The following is a 17,857-nucleotide window of genomic DNA, read 5'->3' as shown; positions in this document are numbered from 1 at the left end:
TTGTTTGTTTTACATTGTGTTTGGAATGAATACGCTTTCAATTGTCATGGCTCTTATAAAGATATAACAATAATAAAACGGATGCTCCCAAGAGTATATGAAAATAGACTGGCTTTGAGTTAAAGGGGAAAAGATTTCTAACTCTGGTCTGGGTTGAACCTTTGCAGGCTGCTTTACTTCTCCAGAATTCCCTTGCTGTTTGTCTCCTTTTGTGTTTGTCTGTCACCTACAAGCTACTTACCAATTCTCCCTGATCTTTCATGGAACTCTTGTGTTTCTGGTGACGTTGTGGTTTCTATTAGATTTTTTTTTCTTCCCCTTGCCTGCTGTGCACTGAATGCATCCTTGCATGTTTCATTAACCAAAAGAAAATTAGCTTTAATTTTCCTCTAGTAAAGACAGCCCTATTGTTACGTTAATAAGGACTAAAAACACATTACCAGAAATGTGAGCACCTGCATTGTATTGTGCAAAGGCAGGATGAGGTTTTGCTTTTAATAACAGGTAACTGTAAGCACTCCATAATGACACGCTATGAATGTGTGTTTACCTTTTGGGATTATTTCGGTTTATCCCGATGCCCTCTGGTGGCTGCACCAGGACCTGTTATTTAAGCTCCTGGGTGAGATCAGCAGCTGTGGGACAGCTCGGGGGCTCTGCCCTCTCTGTCCCCCCGAGAGCACCAATAGCCAAAGGCGGCAGCAGCGGAGAGAGCCCGAGTCCCAGGTGGCACAGAGCATCCCTCGGAGCCCGGGGCTCTGCACCCCTCACTCACCTTGTGAGTCCACTTAAACGAGGCCAGCTCCAGCTGTTGGCTCTGCTGATGTAGCACAACATTGCTTAGGAAATTAATTGCAGGCTTGAAACAGGGCAGCGCCATGCATTGCAGGGCTGATCAGATGATCCCCACTTGGAAGAGATGAGCTGTGCATATGTGGACTGTAATACACAGACTGGTATGATTTGTCCTGAATTGTTTTTCCAGAGATGACTGGCTAGTTTCATCTGCAAAATACTTTTTAGGAGAGGAATGTCTGTAACTGCCTAATTTATTTTTTTTTTTTTAATAACTGAAATCTGGATTTTCAACACCTTTGTACAAAATTCACCCTAAAATAGAGGGTAAAGCTTGCTGTTTCTTGAGATACCACAGTAAAGATAGAGCTAGACCAATCTTAAATACGAATAGTTTACCTAGCAACAACTTAAACCCAAATGTTACCACTCCTCTGCACAAGCTTACTTCCCTACTGCTGGCTGTGTTCTGTAACTTCTGCAGCTCAGTGCACAGAGACATGCTTGAATGCACAAGTGGCAAAGGGGCTTTTTGCTGTGTGAAGCCTGTGGGTTGCTGATGAGCTGTCTCCTTCCCACTCACGTCAGAACCCTCTGCCTACTGGCAGCTGGAACTTGTTGAAGTATGGAAAGTGAGCAAAGCAGGGCTGAAGGAGGTCAGGAGCTGACGATCCATGCAGCTGCTGACTTCTGGAGCATTTCATTCTATTGAGCTGCACTGGCCTCTCTTAGAGCTATTTGAAATCTAGTTTTCATTCTGTTCTGGCAAAGACAGCAACACGTGGAGCTCTTTGAATATCCTTTCCTCCCAACTGCATTTGAATGCTTTCCTGACTCATGGAAGACCTGGAGTATGTCAGCCCTTACTGCAGCCCCCTGTATTGTGCCTCTCTTCCCTCTCCACAGCTCCCTGCGCATGAGGGTCCAACTCTGATCCAGCCCAGCTGCGTAACCTTGCTCAGAGTGCTGGAAAAAAACCTGTGAGAAAGTCTGGAGAGGTAAGAAAAGTAACATTATAGACAGAGGTAGAGCTAGTGGGACCAGACTGCCAGGAGCTGGAGGGTTTAGGAAGGAAAGCAGCAATGTGGAAAAAGTATAAAATCTAAAGGAAGAAAAGAGCAAGGCAAGTCAGGAAGCATCAGGTCAGTTAGTTTGTTGGGGCAAGGCACCCATACCAGGGGCCCTGACAGAGCTTGGCAGAAGACAGAAACATGACAATATTGAGGGTCTGCTCCTGGGAGCTGCAGGGACTGACTCTTCCCCTCCTGCCCAATGTCTGCCTGGCCAGCAAAGCCACTGCTGGTACCTTGCTGGGTGAGCAGACTCATGCTCAGCCCAATGGCTTGGGAAATCCTTTCTTTGCTGTGGGCTGGTCAATAAATAACTGCTTCGTGTGCCTAGTTATGTATATTCTGCTTACAGATTATCTTTGAGACTGGCTAAAGATACCAGAACAAACTGATGCAAAACCAAGCTGGTAACAAATACCTGTAAATACATTTTCAGGATTTTTTACATTCACTGGAAGGAAAAAAGAAAATTAGTAGTGTTTTCTCATTGGTATAAAAGTATTTCCCATTGGGAAAAGGCTGAAACACACAAAGGAAAAGTAATTTTCTATTTGTACTTGGAAAAAGCTAAAACTACTTACCAAAACATAAAATTTACTAGTATTTTATCTTGGGCTTCTTGTAAATCATTGCTTTATTCCATTACCCTTAAGTGCTTCATAGACATTGCCTGAAACCATCATTCCTGTGTGTGCATTTCAGGTGGTTAAAATACTTGGGAAAATTTCTACTGCAGGTGACTTCTTTAACATCAGTGGAGTGCATGTGCACAAACCATTTTACAAATACTATTCCCCTTGGTAATGCTTGCATGTGGGGCTCTGGAACAATAACACTACTTAGAAAGCTGCCTGAGCAGGTTGACCCAACCACCTGCAGTGTGCATGCGGGAAGTCTTTAGGGTGCCACATACCTTCATTCCTTCAGCTCTCCAAAAATCCCTTTGTATTGCAGTGAAGCTGTCAAAAGAGGTCAGTTTATTCAGCTGAAGGGAGACCAACATAACACAGAGGAATTCAGAACACCACTGATGTAGGTACTGAGTGAGGGGATAGTGTTGAAAAAGGCAAGATAACTTGAACAGTTAAAGCTTGCCTGTGGAGAAGCTAGCCTTTCTTCCTGGACATGGAAAAAAAATCCAGTAGTATTTTCCTGTGATACGATTTCTTCTTTACTACAGAAGAGGGCTGCACAGATTTCTCAGATGGTAGATGTGGTTAGAGCTGTCCTGAAAAGGAAAGACTGACTCATTCCACATGCAGGCTTTTACACCCTCCCTCTGATCACTACACTGTAAATCTTTGCTGTTCTGACATCAGCTTGGCTTTTCTTAGTCACTGGAGGAGAAGTTGCCAAACAGAATAGGTTTTGTATATCCTAACCCCTATTCTGGATAGAATTAATGGACTAAGTCTGAAAGCCAAAAGCCTCAGATTTGTTTGGGTTAATCAACGCTAGAATTTGTTGGCAGGGGAAGGATACAGATCATCTTTCACAGTTGAAAGAGTACATCAGTGTGGCAAGCGTTTGGAAGGTAACACGTCTTAAATGCCACCAAATAACACAGTGGCTTTCACAAGACACTGCTGGACAGGATAGATTGAGTATCTTATTCCAACCCACGTGGAAGTTTGCAAAAAATTTTGGAGTGGTTGATTACAGCAAAAGGAACAAGTGCAGGAAGTACGCACAGGAGGAGTAGGAGTACAAACCCATATAAATATTCTGGCACATCAAATGCATTTCTGATATGATGATTCTGTGGAAAATTAGGTGGCACAGTTTTAGCCAATCATCGATTTTGTCTAGTATGGTGGAGGTACCATGGCATAAATTAAAGCTGGAAGGGGAGAGCAAAACAGCACTTACTAGTTTGGTTTTTTTCCCCATTAAAAACTAACACATCGTAGTGTTTTAGACTCCTCTGACTTACTCTACAACTGTTCTAGCCCAACAGTCATTTAGCAGGGCTCAGTTGGTCAACAGTACTTGGTTATACTGCTTGTTAATGCATTGCCTGCACTTGTCTTGCACCTGCCCAGAGCAGTTAACTTAGAAAATAGAGGAAGATAAAAGATTATGTTCAGTGCCTAAAGAAAGGCTACTTTGCAATCACTAACAACCAATGAACAACAGGGTTGGCACATGATCTTGCACAAAACATATATTGGTGCACCATCATCCTACATGAATCTGATACTTACCCATATTTGTTAATAGGTTAAAAAAATTATTTACAGCAAGTTTGCAAGTAGAGTTCAAAACAGGTTGTATGCAAGAGGATGGAGTCAATGTTTGAACAAATTAGTTGGTATTGAGTTTTATTATATACAATAAAAGTATATTACATAAAGACATTGTATCACTGCAGACTGCCTGATAGGAATGATACACACAACCTTATTAGATCGGGCAAAAGGTACTAACCTGAAAAAAGGATTAATGCTTATCAAATATACAAGTGAACTGAGTTTATCATAGTGATAACTAGAAAAGCAAATAGAGCAAAAAACATTTCCAACCTATATTATTCTATTTACATACAGCTTTTGTGAGGAGTATTCATACTTAATTTAAAATGAATGCTTATTAATCTGAGATTAATTTAGTATGGTGATGAATATGAATAGTACTCATGTTCATCAAAAACCCTTTTAAAGTTTTAAAGTTTTCTGTATTCATCTTCTCATGCATTGCATTTGGGACAGGCAACATACTGGACCAATATTTAAAATGACCCCCAAAATGATTACAGGAGTTGAGTGTTTAGTAACACAGTGTGGTTTTTTCTCTCCATTAATCACAGAATCACAGAACATGCTGATTTGGAAGGGACCCACAAGCATCATCGAGTCCACCTCCCTGCCCTGCACAGGGTCATTCCCAAGTCACACCATGTGCCTGAGAGCATTGTCCAAATGTTTTCTGAACTGTCAGGCTTGGTGCTGTGACCACTTCCAAAGGAGCCTCTTCCAGTGCCCAGCCACCCTTTGGGTGAAGAAACTCCTTCTAATATCCAACCTAAACCTCCCCTGACACAACTTCAGGCCATTCCCTCGGGTCAGTTAGTACCATCATTGTTGAGGATGTCTTCATTGCATAAGCAACTGTAAATCAAGTTTCCCATCCTCCAGGTGAGTTACTTTGCCAGCTCCCCTGGAAACATATTTATTCTCAATACCTCGCACGAGTATGGCATGATTGAAAGCTCAGGCTGTGCACTGCCAGCAGCATGCCCCCACCTGTCATCCCCAGCAGGCTGCCTGGGATCCCTCACAGCCAGGTGTGCAATGGAAAGAACTGCCTCCCAAGCTGGGGAGAGCTCTCCAGCACGGCACAACCTGGCGCTAACAAGCCTCTCCTCTCCTATCCAGCTCCTGTAGCAGGGAGCAGGAGCCCTCTGGATGACCCAGCCCTGGTCTCTGCTGCTGGGCACACCCTGGGGGTGCCCAAGGCTAGACCAGAGCCCCTCTCCTGCCACACACATCAACTCAAAGCCACGTCAAGACCATGCAGTTGCTAAAGCATTTGGCTAAGGAGACACAAGAGTTTGAATTTTCCCCTCTTGTTTTCCCAAGCCTTACTTTGGTCAGAGCAGTCCTTTACCTGCTACACACCATCTTGCCAAAAGAATAATAAAATCAAAGATTACCTTTAAAGAAATAAAGGGCTTAAAGATTGCAGCTGGAAGGCCAACATGGAGATCTCTTTGAATACCAGTAAAAGTATCACCTCTGCTCTGCAGAACTGGGTATTCCAGCCAACACCAGCACACGTGGGAAGACAAAAGCCCTTGAAGGCAGCAATCCAGTGCCATGCGCTACCAAAGTCACCCTCCATCTCCAACCTTACCTCAGGAAAATGGCCTTTACAGCCACAGCAGGCAAGCCTGGTTACACACAACTCCCCATGTGGGCTGACACACAGCAGAACGGAGTTCTTGCATCCAAATCAGACATTTCATTACATATTTTTCACATATCTTTTCCTGTTTTGTCTGAAAGAATTAGTGACTTTGTAGTGTGGCGTGAGAGAGTTAAAATTTAGTTTTGACGAAAGATAGAGGAGAAAAAAACCCAGGCTGTCAAGAAAAAAGCAATTCCAAACATTTCAAAATAAATGCAGAAGTACCATAGCCTGTTTGGGTTTTCCCCCAATAAAGGAAGGTCTGAAGGAAAAAGACGATGCATTTTCGTTTTTTTTGGATCTTTTTTATTCAAAAGTTTTCAAAGAAATAAAACAGAAAAAGCTAACAATCTAATCAAATTTACAGTTCAAAAATGTCTTTTGGCGTTTAACAACAAGTCCTAGGAAACAAAACTACAGAGTTATCTTGAACCGGACAAATAAGTTACCACTGGCAAGTTTGTGGCACTAGTAAAACAAAAATAAAAAATTAACTCTCTTGATCATATAGATATCTCTATGAAAATCTTTTTTTTTTTCAATCTGTACAAAAGGTCTTTCTTCATAAATTAATTTTTTATAATTTAATGGCTGTCTACTATGTGATGTTTAAGTAACTGATTATTTCTTTATGTACAGAGGTTAAATTTCCCAAATCTTACCCAGACAATGAGTATGGCACTTAGTTCAGACATTTCTGGCAGCAACTCTTCCCTCCCTCTAATCCAGCTATCATACTGCAGTTTTTAATTAATGCAAAAATAGCAAGTAGTGAGAGATCCAGGTTTGGAAAGTTACCAAATACAGGCAAGGTGCTGCAGGAAGTCTGGACTTTTACAAAGCAGTAATATTCCAGGGAGCATAGAACCAATAATACCACAACTTTTTAAAAAAAGAAAAAACAAAAACACATCTCTTATGACTATGCATTTCACTAGAATCTACACTTCTCAGAGCAGCAATTTACTTTTGAAACTATGAAATGTCACCGACATCTATACTCCAATACTCACACAAAATTTAAAAACTAAAAAATACTTGAAAGAAACAACTGCTTAGCCCTAGCTCCCGAGCTAGGATGATTTGGTCTGTGGAAACAGGGAGGGCCAGCAACCTGTCCCAATACAAAAGGAAATAAACTTTGAGGTAGATAACTGATCATATACAGCTGACCAGAGAAGTACACAGTTTTGGAAGACAACTTAATTTATCATTCGATTTAAAACATATGCAATTGTAATAAAGAGCTTTAGTAGCAGTGAATTATCTAATATGTGAAGTACAAATAACTGTGTATTTATGAATCAGGAATTTCATAGTTTCAAAATTGGTTTTCTTTACACTTAACACTTGTAGTGATGATGTAAAGTGTGGCACTGCTTGGATCCAAGTCTTCCTTCATGCTTTTGTGTCCATACATCAATTAAAATTATAAAACCTAAATGCAAATGTACAAAAAAGGCACATTCTCTTAACCGCAAACTGGTCCGGCAAAAATAAAGAGTACAGAAGACGCAATGCTGAGACAAATCAGAATTATTGGTTACTGGCTCTTTGTTCTTTGGTAAAGTTACCTTTTAAAAGTGCCAAGTCTTTTTATTTTTATTTACCTACTATAGAGAGCTAGTACCCAATCAATTATGCTTCTACTTAAATCTCAGCGTATGTTTGAAAACGAATCCTTTAGCTTTTGCCATTTTGCTGTAATAGCAACTTTTCTGTTTGCTAAGTCTCAGCACAATCCTCATCCTAAAGCACTATCATTAGTATAAAGGAAGGACAAAAACATTCGGTGATATCTCCACCCCAAACTCCCTACTCTACATATGCTAAAACTAGAACATCAAGTTAGTTTCTGAAAAAAGGCAAAAAAAGATTTTACATTGCATCATACAGCAGAGTTCCTAAATCATTCAAACTACCAGAGGGAACTATTGGCATATGGCCTTACAAACAATTTATACTATTAAAATTTCCCCAGTCAGAAAATGTGTTTCACACAAAACATTTTTTCCCCTCTTGCATTTCACTACCTTACATATTATGTGAAAAAATCATTAAAAACACTTACTACACATTAAAAAAGCCAAATTTTCAGCAATTTTTATTGACTACCTTTAAAAGCCCTATGCTGCTGTTTTACAAGGCATAATAGACCAGCTCATTTGGTCAAAGCATTCTACACCATTAGTTTGGACTACTTACTGAAACAGCTACAGCATTGAAAGATTTAAGGCAAATTGGAATTTATAGAAAAGGATAAGACACTTCACACTACATTAAAAGAAAAACAGAAAGCTAAGAGACCAGACACTATAACTGCAACACTGCACTAAAGCAACATTCACACACTGCAAGCACAGAACATCGTCTTAGATGTTTTACTATTTTAAACTTCAGAAAATCCATTTCATACAAAAAAAAAAAAAAAGATAAAAGAAACGAACAAAATAAAAATAAACCAAAACACAAATTCTGTCATGCACGTGAATAAGTCTTCGTGGTCATCTGTGCATACCCAGAAATTTGAAGGTTTTTTTTTTTTTGCGTCATAACAATTGATAAAAACTTTTCTTTTACTAAAATAAACCTGTTCATGGGAACAGCTACTAGATGAATTTAAGGTTTTTCTTATGCACCTTATAGAACTTATAGCAAAAATAGTTTTAGTTGATTTCATTATAAATAACATTTTCAAGAACCTGTGCAAAACTGTCAATAATTCCTAAAGCACAATTGATCAGTAAAATCCATGATTGTTTCAGCCTTTGCACCCTTCTCCAGGCCAGGTCAACACTGGACATCTGTAACACAGAAAGGTCAGAGCTAGAGCAGAGTTACAATCACACAGTTTTTTTCTAATGTAGCTGTCCACAAAACTAAATAATTTCCTACTTTAGACAGCTGTGAGAAGACATGAATCTGAGCAAACCCCTGAGAAGCAACACAGGCAGCACTGCAGGTGCTTGGCCCTTCCCAGGATAAGGCTCTCCACCCGCACAGAGCCAGCGCTGTGCTTCCCCCTCTCTCTCTAACAAATGCTCAGCACACAGAGCTCCCAGGGGGAACTGAGGCTGCACTCAAAGCTCTTCCCTTCTTTATTGTTTTGTTGTTGTTGTTGTTCCTTTTAATTGACCAAAAGTGGTTGAGGGTGCTACTCCTGTACTCCTGTGGCATCTCCAAGGCTTTTAATCTCTGGAAAAGGAACAATAACTTTCTTTTGGTGTGGCCTCAAGGAGGCTACATACAACAGCTAAGACAGACACAGCTACTGTGCCTCCCTGATGATAGTACTGAACAGCAGGTCAGGGCTTATCAAATTAGAAGGCAGAGTTTTTTATGTACTGGCTTATATTGCCACATGGCTTTAAAAAAACTACCCAGCTAATGACAAAAAAGTTTAGACAATTTTTTAACTTTTCAAGGCAAGGCAAAGTTTGGTATTTTAAGGCTTGTACATTTGTAGGTGCATATAAAACAGGTTTGGTTTTTTTTTAAGTCCCTTTGACTATTTTTCACGTAGGAACAACTTTTTGAAAAGAAGCTGTAAAGTTATTAAATGTAGCTGCCAGAGGAAAGATGCGGTGTATTTCTGATTGACTGCATCCACTCATGCAAATGTGCTAGTTGTAATTTACCCCTCAAATTATGGGAACATGGATATTGACCTTCCCAAAAATGCTGCATGTGCATTTAGAAAGAAGTTTCAGTTTGACAACAGTAAAACAGCCACAACAATCAAGAGAGTGCAGTGTTCCCTGTATTTAGGGCACCAAATAACTGTCGATTCCCTCCCCTTCACCTGTCTGAAACAAGTACCAGCATGTTCCAGGGACAGAAATACCAAATGCCATGCTCTGAGGCTGAAATCAGCTGGGTAATATTAACCTTCTCCATGTGCCCACTGCTACAGCTGACACAGATTTCACTGGCTCCTACTGCATATAAATACAGGTAACAGTGCTTCTCTGAAGAATAAAATACGTGGAGAACTGACTTACAGCAAACACATAGAACTGCTCACAGCTTGGAATTCTACACAGAGTCATCAATACAAAACGTGTCTCAGATGGCAACAACAACTCATCCTTCCAGGAGACTTAAGGCTGTTCCTCCTGCCTGGCCTCAGTCTATGGGGAAAGATACTGACAGGCTGGGAAAGAGAGGCAGGATGGGGATGTGACATGCAGGATTACACTTCGCTGGCTACCACAGATCTCTGTTGGTAAGGAGGTTTTACATGCCCACAGGGAAGACTTAAGGCAAAACAAATAATTCCTTGAAAAGCGGTTAACACCAGGCAACAGCCTTGGCATGGGAAATGTGCAGGAGTCATGCTTTTAACACAAGGAGATGGATAACGAGAAGAGCCTGTGGCTTTGCTTTCTGCCTGCCCTGGAAGCAAATCAAGGATGTGGGCTTCCTCTAGATGCCAGCATTTGGCCCGACTACAGGAATAACACAGGTCATATGCTGTGCTATGCAGGCTCTGCCATCTGTTGAATTTGCCAAGTTTCCCCATTGGTTTGTTTCAATCTTTCCGTATAAGAAGCTGTTATGCCAATAATGGGGATGAGAGTACTGTTGTCAAACAGCACAGCAGACCTGCAGGATCAAAGCTAATGCCAAAATGTGTGTTTTGTTGGATCAATACATTTTAGAGAGATATCACACAACTGTAGCACATAACTGATTTCGACTTTTCCGTATCAAATAAATGCCACAAGGGCTGTAGAAAAACCCTTCTAACATGTGCCTCCAGCACATTATTGCAGCTGAATTGAATTTTTCAGTGTGAGGTCTTAGAAAATGTGATGTAAAAAATTATGTAGCTTACAAAGCACTTAAAAAAATGATGAGTTAAGGAGGAACTAAATTCCAGGATTTTAAAACATGGGTCATGGAGAAGGGAACAGTTAGTGCAAGTAACATTTTGGGGACAGAAATGTACAGAAAGCAAAAGAATTTTTTATGAAGTAAGTTCAGGTAAAGCTAATGATTTGCTAGTAAAAAAGGTCATGCAAGCAGAACCAGAGGAAACCTGGAGTAGGAAAGTAAAACTCTGGAATTAGAGCCAAATGAGGACATGGATTAAAAATTGACAAAATTCTGGACCAAACAGCTTTTTCCTAGAAAAAAAGGATGAGCAGGGAAATCTTCAGGAGAAAAGATCAGTATGGATTTCTACCAGACCGCTTCCCTGCCCATGGTCTGTAAGGCAGCCACAAAGCTGCTTCTAATCTTACATGTACCACAAAACTAGAGCATGATATGTCTATCAGTACAGCTCCCTTTAGCATTTTGATTCTTGTATTTTTGCATTAATTCATTGTTATTCTGTATACAGCATGCTGCTAAAATGAACAAATTAAAATTGAACATAATCCAGTTACGGTATAGGGAAATTATTAAAACAATATTACTCAGAATTCATTAATTCACTTCTGGATCCCATGTTTCCTTCCCTGGCTTTTGACTCTGGCCGAGTTCAAATCAGCTTCACTGTCCCCAGATATTATCATCAGTATTATTTATATGACATAAAAAAAATTCACTACAGAGTACTGTAAGTTATGAAATAAAGTATCTTTGAATTCACATCTTTCATGAGACAGGATGAGCCCCTACCTCACAGTTACTTATTTTGCTGATACGTGTATGGAGAATGGTCACTGGATGTCTCTACTGTGACCTGTTGCTGACCACTGGCTTCCTGCAAATAAAAAGGAAGACAAGCCATGAGACAAAATCAAGCAGCATTACCTGCAATCCATATTTCCATTTGACTCATGCAATTAACAGTCTTCAAATCTAAAATCTTCCTCACATTTCTCAAGTGAGGTATTCCAAATTTGAGGTGTTAACTTTACCTTGATTTATATTTCATCAAACTGAGAAATAAAATGATCATGCAAACCTTGTATTTTCTCAGCTGCTTTGATGATAATTAAAAAAAAAAACCCAAACTTTTGACATTATTAAAATCAATAAGACAGAGAGAGCAAATAACTGCTAGAATATTTTCTATCTGCAGATATAAAAGAGCATTCTGTCCCTCTCCTTTTGAAGGGGAGTGAGAAGAATGAGCTCTACTTACCACAGAAACACTATGAGTACTGTGATGGGATTGGCACTAGGCAACACAAAGAATTGTAGATGGGACTTTGCACCAGGCTCCCCAGAAACCAGGCAATTAATTCATCTGAGAGTGCTCTGGCAGACAGAGCAATCAGGTAATTACCAAAAGTATTTCTCCAACCCACATGGGCAGATGCACCAAACTGATTTAAACAAATTCTGGAGTTTCTGAATAAATAGACTTTGAATTAAATGAATTAAATGTTTTTTTTCTTATAGGTTCTGGAAGAGACTGTCTGGCAGTCATTCTGAATACATGAGCTGCAGCATACCATGTCTACCTCCTTAGAGAAGCACTGACCAATGAAAGAGTGTAAGGTAAGTCAAAATAGTAGATAAATTATTTTGTTTACTTATGTTATGCTCTCCAACTAAACTAATCAACTCCTCTTTGATGGAGAGATTTATTAGACAAACATGCACAGTATCCTGAGATGCCAGGGTCAAATCAGGACTCTGCAAAAAATTACAATCAAGGTCTGTTGGCAGAGAATTTTGCTCAAAGGTAAACTAAGTGAAAGATCAAAACTACAATACACTCCCTGGCTTGTTACTATTTGAGTTAGGTTTGACAAAACACGAAGTTTGCCTGAGCTATGCTCATAGAGAAGATTGATCCAAGTACTGTACTGCCATAAGTACAGGCCATTTCTTGTTGCAATACTGGCTATATTAGTTGAGAATAATAACATTTTATAGTTTTAATACATATGGCATTCACAGTACATTCACAGTTACAATATTTGCCTTTAAGAATGAATTTTCCTAGCAAAAAAAAAAACTAATATCATATTAATATTTCTTTTATAAATATACTGACCTCAACAGGAACCGCTGCTGTCTGGACATGTGTGTACTGGGGGATGTAGGCTCCTTGCATAGCTGTTGTGGCTGGCATGTACTAGAAAGACAGAGTCCATTATATTGAGGTCAAGTCCAATACAAGTTTAAAGGTATTCAAAATATCTGTCATGGTATTATTCAACAGATACTGGCTGTTTCCCTAAAGCAATATACATGAGAGAAAGACTTTTGCGTCTGAAATCAATAGGCTTTCCAGAAAAGTCATGTATCTGTTTTGAGAAAATTCAAATTTAGACTTCAAAGAGTATGTACAGGACTTTTCCTTCTCTGTTAACCCAAATCATCATATTTTCTTCTTTTAACCCAATCTGGTCAGAAAAGAAGGGTCTTGCAGTTTAGAAGCTAGCCTGAATTTCTTCTGATTTAACTTCTGTTCCACAATTTAAGAGAATAGAGTTGCAGAAAGGAGTATAAAGAGTAAAACTAACTGTTTTAAATCTTTTGGATGCAACTCTGAAGTTACCTCCTGGATTCCTTTCATTTGTTTTGGTCTATTTTTATTTACTCATTTCCAATTTCTGATCAGTTAATAGGCTGAATAAAAGCTGCTGAATATGATTTCAAAATGGAGACAGTTCCTAATAATTCACTGGACATGAGATGACTTACAGGATTACTTTTTTCCACATGCAAGCTGCACAGGCATACTGTGATCTACGCGCGGTATTTTCTACTTGGGTAAGTTCTATTTTGTATCAAATTGCTACATACTGTTCCAGTACTGCCTAATGAAAGATGACTCATCTGCTGTGTCAGAGGGCTTATCATTGATGCAGGCTGTAGTGACATGGTGTGGTCCATGGAGGGAGTCAGAACAGCACCCTGTTAAAACAGAGAAACAAAAATTGTTGCAGAACTGAGATTTTAATTTCATTTTTGATTTGAGAGTCTAAGTACGGACTGTCCTTATGAGGGGATATACCACAAAAACTCTCCTTAATCCCAGGCACTGACTCGAAAAGCAGGTCTGGGGCATTCTGAATATTTTACTTGAGTATCTGTAGATGCTCAAGGTGGAAGACTTGCTTTGACTTCCCATTGTGCATTCAACTGATGCACAATGCACTTGAGAGACCTGCTGAAAATGCTTTGTAAAATATGAGTTTAACCAGATGCTGACTTGAAAGCAAAAATTTGCACATGTTACCTGGTACAGATTCACTTAGCTTAAGCTTTGGAATTTCATGCTTTAGTAAGAAACTTTTATCTCCTCTTTAGGAATGGTGGCTTTGGATGAGGAACATTTGTGTCAGGAGAATTCTACCCATCACACACAATGTTCACACAGGAGACAGCTGCCCTGCTTAGTGGCTGGTTTCATTACAGACACATTTCAGAAGAGTGACTTAGCAATGCTGATTCTTTGTCTAAATACCAGCTGCTCTGATGACATTTCTATTGCTTCTGCACCATTTTGTTAAGGTCATAAAAATCATACTCTAAACTTTTAAACGCTTCAGATTTCTAAATACGGAGGGCACACTCATAAGGTTTTCAGAGGTAACTGAAATGGAAGATTATCAAGAAATTTCATTTTACCAATCATGTTCCACAAAAACACATCTCCAAATACTTTGTATGACTTATGCTTGCAGCAGGTGTTGATTAAAATTAGTGGAGGCTCAGTACTAACAGAAATAATTGCAGTGTACTGAAAACAAGTATTTTGAATCAATAACTAATCCTTAAAAAGAAAAAAAAAGTATATAATATACTTGGAAAAACAACCATGTGATCAGTGTAGATGAAATGAGTCACAGGCACATCAAACACTGAAAGAATTTCCTGTCTGTAGACTGCAGGCTTCTCTGAAAAGCAAATGAGCAAGACAGCACCCGTCTTTGCACAGACCAAAACTGAACTTCAGTCTAGAATCTAGGTCTGTACTTTCAACTGTAAAATCCATCTTGTGTACCTGTGAAACTAATACACCTTATAGCATTACAATATATCAGCTCTTGTTTTTCACAGCATTATTTGCAGGATGTTGTTTTATGAAAATCTGTGTTGATAGAGAAAGAAGTTTAAACCTGCTCTATGTGTATTTAACATCAAAAACCACAAATACAATAACAATTAAGTGTGTGAGAGGGTGTTCTGGTTCAACATCACCTTCTCTGCGTGCCCAAGAAGAAAATGTTATGCCAAGAAGATTTACATTTTATAATCTGCATGGAGAGGTTAATTAACGTCAAGACAATATCCTTTCTATATCTGGAAACAGACCTGTTTGTTAACTATGGGAGTGCATGTATTAAAGTGCCTGTTATTATTAGTAATGTTCATCCCAAGAAACCCACTAATTCTCAGATATAATGGTACTTAATTGGCAAATGACATAGACAAGAAGCAAAATATCATGGGAGAGTAGAGATTAGAATGCCTGACAGTCTGGTACCAATGCCACAGCCAAAAGTGTAGGGAGACTAGCATTACTCATGAGTGGTGAAGCCAGAACAAGCTATGCAGGTTTTCTCAAGTGAGTGCCCATAAAGTAATTTATATCGCTACATCCATCTGTGTTTCACAAATTATCCAGTCTGAACTATTGTAGACCTATTCTAAAACATTGGGTCTCCAATTTCAGGTCCTGAAAGGTAGACAGTATGTAAAACATTTGGTATTTGCAAAGTACTTTCCATTTACAGTAAAAAAATAAAACAAAACCAAAAAAAACCCAACACCACTAAGTTTCCTCTTGGAATTTTTCTCTAATGGTCCTCATCACACTGATACTCTGAAGGTAGCTTTCTTTTTTTCCTAATAAAATGAGGTCCCAATTCAGGTTACTGTCTTTGTTTCGCTTTTCATTTTGATCCATGGAAGTAATTGGGCAGGAATTGACATACTTCCTGCTGTTTGAAGTATGTAAAGTGTTTATATAATAGATAAGCACAACAATGAAGAAACATAAAAACTTACTGGGTGCTGCATTATATATGGTTGAGGCTGCATCCAAGAAGGACTCTGAACCTAGAACAAAGTTGGTATTTTATTCTTCATTTTACACATTCTTGGAATACTCCAACTTAGATATAGTAATAATTTAAATCTTGTTAACATGCCTCCTCCCTTTTTTATTGACTTTGGCTTTTTAATCCAATTACTCACTCTGTGGAACAACATTGATTTCTATGAAAAATGTATTCCTTGTAACCTGTAAATCAGAGACGAGATTTGGAGACCATATACCACATACACCTTTCAGAAAAAAATACAGTGTTTTTAGTGCAGGTTTCAGAAACTTTATCAAATACAATGAAAGGGGGTCAAATAAAGGAATGACAGATTTCTGCTATGTTGAAAAAGGAGGCTCATTCTGTCTCAGAAATGTCTTTGGGGAGAAGTAATCAGGATCTCAGAAGGTATAGCACCATCTGCTTTCTAGTGTGATCAGAATAAAATAAATTATTGTATTTTCACAACTGAAAAAAAAAAAAATCAGGGATTCTGCTGTAATCTTGTTGCAGGAAAAACAAGAAGATTTAGGAGAGCTGTTCTTTTGCAAGACATTATGGTATGTTATTCCCAAAGCACAGGAAGAGGAGGAGGCTCTGATGAGAGTTCCTGCTCTTGCAACAAGCACATTTTCTCTCCAAAACCGGTGAACACCCAAATACTTCAGTTGCAGTAGAATGCCTAACTTTGCATGACAAATTGAATTATAAAATGGGAAATGAATAGGTTATATTGTTATCCTGGTTAAAAAGAGCTGGTTGCAACAGCTCTTGGAAAAAGCATGCAAGAGGTAAGGACAAAAGGCATACAAAAGATAAGGACAAAAATGTTTCCTCCCCACCTGCTGCAGGTGTGTAAGGTAAGGCAGGAATCTGACCTGCACCGCACACAGAACTGGCTCACCACTGCTGTAGGACATTTAAAGCCCTTTAAATGCCTCTACCATCATTCCCAGAGTCCTGTGAACAGGACAGGTAAACACATAGCCTTGAAAAAAACCCAGGTGAGGTATTTTCTGGAAGATCAAAATATTTCTTCCCTCCTTTTGGTACTGACTTTCAAATCAGAGTTGTTGTTTTTTTCTTTTTCAGTCAGGAAAAGAGCAAACAGGAGTTCAAAAATGGAATGAAAAAGACTGGAACACTCCCTTTCCTCAGGCAAAATCTTAATGGCAAAACTACTGGTACAGCCTGACTAAAGCTTTGGCTAATCTCACAGTATGATAGTAACTGGCTCAGTGCAGTCATTTGGTTACACAGGGGTTGCAGAAACAAACACTAGCCAAAACTTTATTAAATTTGTTTACCTGAATGAGAATAAATCTAGGAGCAGGTTACACCATGCCTCAAAGAAAAAAAAATAACAACCCGTGCTTGTGTGATATGTTCTGTTGTGTAGAAGACAGAAAGCTGCAGGTTTCAGTGAGAAGGGATCAGTAATGAAGATGTGACTAATACTCAAATTGTGAAACTCTTCTGGCCAAGAACCTCCTTCCTCCTCAACACAGAATACTTCAATTTAATTTCAATTCCAATTACTGTGTCACTTAAAGCATAATGATATTAATAACTCCATCCACAATAATTTAAGCTCCATGCCATGTATATTGAAATACTGGTAACTACATTTCTGGAAACATAATGGATTGTGGTCTGCCTATCTCAATAAGCCCAAAAAACAATACTGTATTGCTAAGCAGTATGTTTCCATGCCAACTTCCAATTTTTACCTGGATTCTGAATATCAGAGAGTCTTATATTGATAAATAATTTATATTTTAATACAGAATAGCAGATAATTTTGCTGAAATACTTTTCTGGCTAAGAACTTACTGTAATTTCTGAGGTAATGCAGTACCAAGCAGAATGATTCAGTATACTGAAAAATAGAGTCTAGCACTGTCTGCCGAGAGCAAACATCGTGTTGCGTAAGTTACCTCAGAAATTAATATAAAAATAATCCAGCTGCCCTCCACACCAGAGAACACTGTTTTAACTCCTACCCAGCACTTTGCTCGTGCAAGGTGGCATTAGATCTCCAGACTAATATCAGACAATTCTTCCTCATCCTCCTCACTTGGAATTGAAGGTTACATGGAAATGTCTGCAAGAGACAGCTGACAAAAT

General features: G+C 39.0%; 1 protein-coding gene across 3 annotated transcripts in view; it reads right to left on the bottom strand.

Annotated features, from left to right (window-relative positions):
- Positions 1-6,054: 6,054 nt before the first annotated feature.
- Positions 6,055-17,857, bottom strand: part of RBMS1 (RNA binding motif single stranded interacting protein 1) — a 144,047-nt gene continuing 132,244 nt past the window's right edge. For all 3 annotated transcript variants that reach the window (XM_069020831.1, XM_069020832.1, XM_069020833.1), the window contains exons 10-14: positions 15,696-15,746; positions 13,485-13,595; positions 12,730-12,810; positions 11,400-11,484; positions 6,055-8,575 (exon numbers count right to left, since the gene is read on the bottom strand). In XM_069020831.1, coding sequence (XP_068876932.1) covers positions 11,407-11,484; positions 12,730-12,810; positions 13,485-13,595; positions 15,696-15,746 — 321 coding nt within the window. In that variant the 3' untranslated portion in view covers positions 6,055-8,575; positions 11,400-11,406. The remainder of the gene's footprint in view (positions 8,576-11,399; positions 11,485-12,729; positions 12,811-13,484; positions 13,596-15,695; positions 15,747-17,857) is intronic.

Source organism: Aphelocoma coerulescens, chromosome 7 (assembly GCF_041296385.1).
Source record: "Aphelocoma coerulescens isolate FSJ_1873_10779 chromosome 7, UR_Acoe_1.0, whole genome shotgun sequence".
Lineage (NCBI taxonomy): Eukaryota > Metazoa > Chordata > Aves > Passeriformes > Corvidae > Aphelocoma > Aphelocoma coerulescens.
The sequence above is the reverse complement of the archived record's forward strand: the minus strand, read 5'-3'. Positions and strand labels throughout refer to the sequence as shown.